The sequence below is a fragment of the Pteronotus mesoamericanus genome, unplaced genomic scaffold, assembly GCF_021234165.1.
Source record: "Pteronotus mesoamericanus isolate MK-2021 breed Mesoamerican mustached bat unplaced genomic scaffold, CSHL_Meso_final contig_74, whole genome shotgun sequence".
Lineage (NCBI taxonomy): Eukaryota > Metazoa > Chordata > Mammalia > Chiroptera > Mormoopidae > Pteronotus > Pteronotus mesoamericanus.
In genome coordinates, this window is record NW_026555247.1 from 25448791 (window position 1) to 25458289 (window position 9499).

The 9499-nt window shown below is 50.3% G+C and overlaps 1 protein-coding gene across 1 annotated transcript in view; it reads right to left on the reverse strand.

Annotated features, from left to right (window-relative positions):
• The window catches only part of SKOR2 (SKI family transcriptional corepressor 2), a 39588-nt gene extending 32851 nt beyond the window's left edge, over positions 1 to 6737 (reverse strand). The window contains exons 1-3 of the mRNA XM_054583863.1: positions 3702 to 6737; positions 2644 to 2704; positions 2189 to 2263 (exon numbers count right to left, since the gene is read on the reverse strand). Coding sequence (XP_054439838.1) covers positions 2189 to 2263; positions 2644 to 2704; positions 3702 to 6299 — 2734 coding nt within the window. The 5' untranslated portion in view covers positions 6300 to 6737. The remainder of the gene's footprint in view (positions 1 to 2188; positions 2264 to 2643; positions 2705 to 3701) is intronic.
• Between the last annotated feature and the right edge of the window lie 2762 nt (positions 6738 to 9499).

Below are 9499 nucleotides of genomic sequence, written 5' to 3' on the forward strand. Positions count from 1 at the left end.
TATATTAAATACATGTATACTATAATCTGAACTTTAATATCACCAATAGCCAACTTCCAAATAAAAACCTCTGAATTTAGGCAGTCAAAAACCACCTTAAAATTTATGCATATAAAAAACAAAGTACTAATTTTAACAAGCAACATTAAGTTAAAACCTGTCTTAAGATTAGTGAATGAAAAGGGGGGCCCCTATACAGCCTCTGAATGGGTTGCATTGTTTAAAAAATACACAGTCACCGCTATATGCCAGTTTTCTTATGTTACAGGACTTTGAGCTTCATGGGGCCTCCTACAAAGTGAGGTCATACCTAAGATAAAAACCAAATAAAAATTTCCCCCAAAGTAAGTTATTGACAGTACCACTAGGATGCAACACTGCGTTCAAGCTCTCTGAGCTTTGTCTTATATTGGTAGGAAGGAATGAGAATTTTCTAAATGTTCACTGGTTGTACGACACAGACCTAGCAAAGGCTCCATCCTCTTCAGCTGTTGAAACAGCCAGTGTTAATTTGCATTCACCAGAGTACATATAGACTCCCATCTGTGGTTTCTAGGCATGGGAGAAATTGGGCTACTTCTAAATCTATTTTTAGCTCGAGAGAGCCACCAAATATCATTTGATCCAGGACTGAGGAATATTCCTAAAATTGTTTTTTCATATTCATGAATGTGCTATTAATTTCTACACATATCAAACAAACAAAAGCAATTGACTATCTAGAAATGTCTGGGAAATAGCTAGATATTACGGAACCAATCGAACAGAATTAGAAACCTTGTGTGTGTGTGCGTGTGTGCAAACCCATTAGAAATTCCTTGGTAACAATCCTTTCCATTTCAGGCCTCAATTTTGTGAGATATCACAGTAGGGAGGTGGAAGTTTCTGGGCAAATCCCACTGCCTTTGTGACTTTACATTGTACACTTTAGATTGTAACAGAAAAATCCATATTTAATAATTTTATCATATTTGACACTTAGACCAAATTTGTGAAAGGTAATTTCATGAATTTTCAAAGGGGCATAAAGCTTTAATGAGTGGAAGTGATGATAATAAAAACATTTAATACATTCTAACAAACTGGTAAAGCCAGAATGCACAAAAAGCCAACGTGTGTATTTTTGTTGACTTGGTGTGGCCACTAACCAATGATATACCACAAAATTATTCTTAGTAACTCAGCATTGTCAACTTAAATTGGATGTTGATCAATATTTATAGAATACATTCATGAAATAATTTAAAAATATGTGACAATATACAAAGCTTTCTTCCCATGATATAAAGCTATTTTCCCCCTTCAAAATAGATATCTCCTTTTAGCCATTTAAGATATTGAAAAGTTTCCTTTATGAGAAAATAAAAACAAAGGTTTGGAGACCTTTTTCATTGTACTTTGCTGTTATATAAGATCCCTTTAAGATCCTATTTTCTTTATTTCTGTTCCCCACACCACTCTTTCTCCCTCTCTCTCACTTCCTAGCTTGCTCTCTCTGTCTCATTTGACAGGCAAATTTGCAGACATTGCCGCAGGATAACAACCTCGTTTGACAGTCAATTAACCGTGAATAGTCAAAGCCAAGGCAGTTTGCATTACATAAATGGAAAATTAGATTCCTTTTTCCCAAGAAACAAAACCCTCTCCTTAAGACACTGCAATAGACAACTTAGTATCAAAACTTCTAATCACGTCTTTCCCAAACCCCTTGGAGACATTTAGCAATCAGTAAAAGGTGGTTTCATTTAATTTGTATAATGTAATTTTTGTAAATGTATTATACATTTTGTGTAGAGATCATTATCATGGAGATAATATAAATGTTGGCATAGATGTCATAAAACACCTTTAATGTCTTTCTGACAGATATTAAAAGCAATAAGCTGTGATCCTTTTTAATGGAAGGTTTCTAAGAGAACATTTCAATTATTGTCATTTTATGCTTTTCCAGCCTGTTTCATTGTGTAACCTGATATATTTCTGAATTTTCTTCTGAAATATGCCCAGCAATTAATAATCTTATTGCTATTAATGTCACTGCTTTCCCATTTGTGCTTTTCTTAGTTATATCTACTAGGAATTGTTTTTCATCTTTACCCTTGTACTAAATATTCACTCTTTTGATTATGAATTTCAGCCCCTCTGCCTGTCATCTGACTATTCATTCCTCCTATTTGTCCCAGCCTACCTGATCTGTCTCTCCAAAAATCTCCTCCAGAAGCGTCAGAGTCTGTGATGAAAAAGCTATGCTCCTTGCTCTTATCTAGAATCAAACAAAACACAAAATCTACAAGTGATCATACTGACAAGTGGGAAACAAAGACATCCAAGAATTTTAACATGTGTTTATGTGTTTGTGTATGAGCAGAGTGTTGGCATCACTTACATGTGAAGAGGAATGTTGAGATTGGGGCAACGACACTGTTATTTGGAAAATTGTCAGTGCTTGGAAACTATAAAAATGCTACCCAATACAATATAAACTGGAACATCCCACCTCCCCCCTCCCCCCAAAAAAATCCCCATTAAATTCAATGGATGAAAACCCACAGAATAGAGATGAGGGGCAGAAGATGCTGGGTATAAATCTCACAGAAATGGTTAAGTGCAGGAAAGAGAACCAGTAGTTTATTTTTCTTTTACCTGAAAAGTTGTCATCTTTTGCCGATAAAATAACTTGGTTATTTTCCTTAGTTTTCTGATTCTGTGTGGAGAAGAATTAGACACACAAATCAATGCCTGGATCAAACCATATGCTAATGTCAACAGTCAGCAGGAAGAAGCATCAATAAAAGTGACTCCACAGGGCCTCAGGAGACTTCATTTTTGATGATTATCTTCTTGAATAGTTGTTGTACTTAAATACATGTGGATCACTACATGCACCTACACTATCCTTTGAAAAGTAACCTGTTAATTAAATACACACCTACTATAGGCTCTGTAACTAAACACACCATGTTATTTATCAAATCCACACTACATTAGGGACAAAGACATGTCACTGAAGTCCTTGAGAGTGTTTGCTGTGCACACCTGAGTGAACATTGAGCCTTTTAAACTTAACTTCGGTCTTTAGGGGTTCCAGATACCACATTCATGTGGGTGGTGGAGGTTGGTTTGGGAGAAGCCGGTCTTGCTGAAAAGTCTATCTTTTGTTTTGCTGGACACAGTCTCTTACAGATGTGTCCATTCAGGGTAGAGAGCTCTGGGGTTCCAACCTTGATTAAAGCAGTCAAATACAACTGAGTTTAATGTGCGAAGTCAATGTATTTTGACTTTTTTTTGAAGTCATGGCAGGGAGAGGCAGCGAACTCTAGAGCAGGAAGGAGAAAGAATTACTCAGACTGCTCCAGTTTTGTGAGCCCACTGCTTCTGGGCGAACAATTGTGGGGAGGCAAAGGAGATTGGTGGGTTAGAGGGAGGATTTGGTCTTTTCCAACTTCTACTAGCAGCTAGCTTAACTATAGGAGGGCACGGAGGCCTCGAAGGGTTGGAAAGACTTTGTAAGAAAGAGACCAGAAACCGCATATTTATGGAGAACCACTGGCAGAAAAGAAGCCCTTCCAAACACATTGAATATTTCATTTCTGTGGGGAAATCTGGTGATTCATCTTTCCTGCGCATATGTAACCAATTCAGCCTAAAGGTGCATTTAAATAATAATAATTAGCTTGAAGGAGCCTAAAGGGGATATTTACATCTTTGTAGGAGGGCTGCTCCTCCAGTGATGGATGGTGGACCGGGCTGCCTGGACTGCTGCTGCTTCCGCCACCGCTCGCTTTCTGGGAGGCTAGGGGCGGGGGCGGGGGCGGGGGCAAGTCCGAGCCGCCGGGGTCACCCAGTTTCCCGTCCTCTGGCAGCAGCCTGGAGGAGTTCAGGGCCAGTGGGAAAGTGCCCGCGGCGGCCGGCGCGCGGTCCCGGCTGCTCCCCTTCTCAGACAGCCCTCGGCCCTGGAGAAACCGGGCGCCCCCGACTAAGGGGTCCCCTAGCAGGACCCCCGTCTCCTCGTCTTCGTCCTCTTCGTCGTCGGGGTCTCGATTTTCCTCCTCCTCCTCGCCGTCGGGGGGTTTGTGGCTCTCCACGTCCACCTCCTGCTCTTCTTCCTCGTCGTCCTCGTCCTCGGAGCTGTCCTCGCTGGGATAGCTGCAGCTGGTGCCCCCAGGGGACAGAAGGCCTCGGTGGTGTGGCTGCGGGGCCAGCGGGGGTGGCGGGGGCGGCGGGGGCGGCGGGGCCGGGTGATGGCGCTCAGAACCCTGCTCGTCGGGCTGCGGAGGCAGCAGCAGCAGCGGTGACGGCGGCTGCGGGGTATGATGGTGGTGGTGATGGTGCGGGTGGTGATGATGATGGTGGTGATGCGCTTGGGCCGAGTGTGGCGCTCCTGCTGATGCCCCGTGCAGCTTGGCCAGGCTCTCTGCGTCGTCCTTGCCACCCACCGGCCGGAAGGCGCTCGAATGATGGTAGCTGCCTCCGCCCGCCTTGCGCCCCTCCAGGAGGTGCGGATGGTGGGGCGCGGGCACTCGGGAGCCCGCGGGGCCTGCTCCAGCCGCTGCGGCCCCTGCGCCGGACACGCCGCCGGGGTCGGCTGGTGGCGTGGAGCCGGCGCTGCAGTCCCCGCCGCTGCCGCCCGGGGGCGACTCGAAGAGCGCTTCTCGAGCGCCCGCAGTCCCCGCAGGAGGCTGAGGGCCGGAGCCCGGGCCGTTGGCTACGACCGGCGGGGGCTGACCCGGCGGGGGCGCAGCATCAGCACTCCCACCCGCGCCACCGGGCTCGGACAGGTCTAGGAAGGCCTGGCGAAGCAGGGCCGGACTTTCTCCAAGCGCGCAGCCAAGTGCCGAAGGCGGCTGCGGCGGAGGCTGTAGGTAGGTGGGCACGGGAAGCCCACCTGGGGTCCGCGGAGGCCAGAACATGCAAAAGGGCGGGTAGAAGGCGTCCTTGCGGCCCGCCGGCCAGAAGAGGCCCGACAGGCCGGCCTTGGGCCCGGTGCCCGCTCCGCCCGCGCCGCCTAGGGCCTCGGCTGCGGCCCCCGTGTCCTCCTTCTTGTGGCACAAGCCAAAGGCAGCGGCTGCGGCCGGGAAGGTGTAAGGGTGCGGAAAGAGCCCCCCGCAGCCCGGGAACTTCTGCAGCACGCCCCCAAAAGAGCCCTTGCTGGGAACCGGGATGACAGGATAGCTGCGTGGGCCTTTGGAGCCGGCCGCCGCGCCCGCGCCCGCGCCGGCGCCAACGCCGGTGACGCAGCCGCCCCCGGCGCCGCCCCCTCCCGCTCCTGCGCCGCCCGAGGCCGCGGCCACCGAGAGGCTGGCGGCGGCGGCCGAAAGACTGGCTGCAGCCACGACGGCCGCCTCCTGCAGCGAGTCGTCCTCGTCGTCGAAGCGCGGCCGCTTGTGATGGGGGTGCGGCGCACCTGCCAGCTCCGCCAGGGGTGGTGGTGGAGGCGGCGGCGGTGGCGCCCCCAGCAGGTGTGGGCCCAGCAGTCCCCCGCCTCCAGCCACCGCGGCAGCCGCTGCCACGGCGGCTGCCTTGACCGAGCTGAGCGGATGGCAGGCGGGGTGCGCGCCCGGCTGAGGCAGCGCGCGCTTGCGGCTACCGCCGTTGAACATGGCCTTAACGTCCTCCCAGGCGAAGACTAGCTCGTCCTGGGGGCTCTTGTCTGTGAGCTTCAGATGACGACGCCACGAGTTGAAGTTGGCTGCGTCCGGCTGTGTGTACTTGGCGTCGGGCGTACGGTGCGAGTGGAAGATGAACTTGTTGGGCGAGAAGTACATGTTGCAGTAGCTGCATTTGATGCACTTGGCGCGGGAGCTGTTGTAGCGCGCAGGGATGAAGCTGCCGCGGCAGCCCCAAGCGCATTCGTGAGACACATCGAAGGCGAAGTTGTCCGGCAGCTTGGGCGGCCTGTTTTCGCCTAGGAACGACTTGCACAAGCGCTCGGCCTCACGTTTAGTGATCATGCCACAGCGGCGCGATGAGATGGGCATGGCCCCTGCGCGCCGCAGGATCTCCAGCTGCACCGGCGTACACTGCACGCACGTGATGCCAAGTGCTACGCGGCGGTTGTGGATCTCGTTGTAGCTGAAGTTCTTGAGGAGCGTGTTGGAGATCTGCGCCAGGCACAGGCGCTCCTGCCCGTCGATCACCAACGACACGATGGGAATGCCATAAAGGATCACCTGGCCCACCTGGTTGGGTTTGAGGTTGGCGTGGCCCGGGCGCTGCTGGCTCAGCGCATCGGGCTGGAAGGCGCTCGAGGGCGATGCCAGCAGGATGTCGTTGGGCCCCGGCAGCGGGCTGGAAGCCATCTCCTCCAGCTGGAAGCCCGGGCCGAGCCCTCGGGGTCTGCCTTGGAGACTGGAAGGGAAAGGAGAAAGCGTTGACAAGAGCCTATTCAGTATAAAACTGAGGGGTAGGTTGAGTCCCTAATTGAGGAATTACAATAACTTCCTTGCGTTGATGAATACATGATTATCACCAGGCAGAGCTGACCAAGTTTCAGACACAAGGAAGTCATCTCTCTTCATTTTCTTCCAGGCCACCCTTCCGAAATGCAGGGACTTGGAAGGACTTTTTCCCCCTCTGTTCTAAGCATCTGAAGTAAATTTGCTACCCCTGATGTATAGAAGCTGTTAGAATAAGTGGCAGGCCCGCTGGAAGTTAGTGAGTAACGAAGACAGTTGTAACTAGTACAGGCTACAAAAGTTATGAGAAACTGGGGCTTGGCCATTCAAACCCAAATTCAAAAATAGACCATTTGCATGAAAATTGATTTTGATTAAAAAATAAATCCAAACCTTTTAAAAAGTGATTCTTGTGGTGTTTGTGGTTCCTTGAGGGAAATTTGCTACTGGTTGAGACACATTATTAAAACGAAATCCCTCCCCCCTCATCTTTGTCATTAGATATTTTCATACTGTAATTAGATTTTTTGGGGAGAAAGATGGGGAAAGTGTACAAAGCTATGTGCGTGATTGCACCAAAATAAGGTGTCACACTTCCAATTTTTCAAAAAGCCACTTGCTGAACTGAGCGGTTCTGGTTCCAGATAAGTAGCTTAAACAGATGAAGTTATTGACTAGTAGATATTTAAAAACTGGGTTTTTTGTCATTTCCATGACAATGAACAAATAAATACAGGAGAGTGTGTTAAGTCCAGAACAGTGCAAAGAAACTAACAATTTTTCAGAACCATTATTGATGGGCTTAAACGGCAAACTTAGGTGTAAGGTGAACCACATTCTGTGACATATCTGTTTCTGATCTGTATAGATATCTCCATGTCTTCAAGGGGAATGTGCTCCACGGTGTCGATAATCTGTGTACTAGGTGATCTGTGGGCACATTGAAAGCGGAAGTTCTGGTTGGGCCTGCGGTAAAATTCCTGTCATTCTGAGATACCATCGTGAGGGAGAATATCCAGTAAATTGAAAATACAGAAAGATCAATGGAAAGAAACGTTTTTGACAACGCTGCAAAGTCAAAACAAGCAAAGTGGCTCGCCATTCCCTAGAAAGTAGACAGCGACCTTTCTCCGCCCAGCCCCACTCCAGATGTAGCGTGGGGCGCCGCGCCTAAGACCATCCTTCGCCCTGGAAAGTCCCTGACGCGGTGGCACGGCCCTCGCGGACAAGTGCACTGGAGTCTGTTACTACAGCAATTTCACAGGTTACAGCAGCTTACTCCCTCGCCCAAGTTGTCACATCCTTTACCTCTCTGCGCCCCTGCGACACCTATCCCACGCCTTTGCCCTTCTGCCCTCTGGATTCTCAGCTCTCATTACCTCCCGCGGCCTCCAGGAAGGCTGAGCAAACCTCGGCGCGATCAAACCAAACGAGAGCCTGGCTTGTCACTTGGGGTGGATGGGAGACAATATTTCTAAGGGACAGGGCGTTAAATGGCAGGTAAAGGCACGGTGATAGCGGGCCTGACACAACCAGCCCTAGCTTCTCCAAACGGTCCTTCAGTGCTCACTTCCCTCCCCACAAAAGATTCTGATTATCTTAACAAGACCCTGGATAATGGGAACACTCGCTTTGGGGCAATGGAGCGCTGCGGGCCTGGCCCTGGCGGAGGACTGGTTTTGCGTTACAAATCCTCATCCTTAGCAGCCGTATATTGAACAGAAGTGTCTGCACTTGCACCCCAAGCCTTCCCAGAAACTCCTGTCACAGCACAGACACAAATAAGAGGGTTTGGGATGGGGGATTTTTAAAAGAGAGTAAGGGGGAGAAGAGACAATTAAAAGTTAGTTGAGCTGCAAAAGGAAGCTGGAGAAGTTCCCTATCCTACTCACGAACCAGCGACCTCCAACATAACTCCCCCGGCTCCCAACCGATCGCCACCAAAACCGACCGCTGCCCGTTTTTTAACACGCAGAACCCCACCTCTGGGAATCTCAAACAGTGAACCCCGCGGGCTGTGTGGCGAGCTAGGGCCGGCCCATTCTGGCAGTACCTGGTGACCCCTCGGTGTCTTTACGAGTGTGGCTGCCGGCCCATCTTTCGAGGGCTCTCGGAAGCGAAGCATCCAAGCGGGTCCTCGAATCCAGATGGCGGGACTCGAGAGGGCTCCGCGTGAAGATCCTGGTGCTCGTTGGCGCTTAATGGCTCTCCAACCCCGGCCAGGGGAGAATGACAGCTTGGATTGCGGCGGGGCGTCCCCTGGACCGCAGAAAGTGTGGGCGCGCGGAAACCCGCGGCAGGCGAGCCCCAGGTGGAGCGCAGTCTGACAGCGCCTTTCTCTGTCTCTGAACTCGTGTCGGACGGAGGGGACGCCACCCAGCGGGCAAGGTGACGTCACCGTCTCCCTGACACTCCACATTAAAGGGCTGGCATGTTATGGGGAAGGAGGGGGAAGGCGAGGAGAGAGAGAGAGAGAGAGAGAGAGAGAGAGAGAGAGAGAGAGAGAGAGATCTAGGTATATTCCGAGCAGGCACGAAAGCTAACACCTAACCAACCCTCAACTGACAACAACCTCCCCAGCTCCGGAGCAAAAGGCACCCAAGGTTCCAGAGCCGCACATCTGATTTAGGAATGGAAAGCCGAATAGCCTGCCTGCATCCGGCGCCGTGGATCCTGGAGGTCCCAGATTCGAGAAGAGCGCCTCTAAAAGTGGCTACCCCTGCCCATTATTGTTGCCTTCCCTCAGTTCCTGGAGTCTCCCTCCTCCAGGAGGGACCCCTCCTGTCCACGGTGCACGTCAGTAGCTTCACTTGTATTTCTGAGAAATAGAAACTACAGTCAGGCAGAGAATAGAAGAGCTTCAGCACGTCATTTGAAACGCTGTGAAATGAGAAAGGGGGAGAAGTTCTGCATAGGGTGCCCAGTCTAAAAACTTGGGAGGAAGCATGGAGAGTGTCCTTACTTTCGAAGAGTTACTTTTTAGAGCAAGATACTGAGAATCAGTGCAGCACTCTCTATTTGAGAAAGTGTGCAATCCAATGAGGACCTCAGATGAGTGCATGTGTGCACAGGTCTATCAACTCCATTCAGAGTATTTCTCTAAC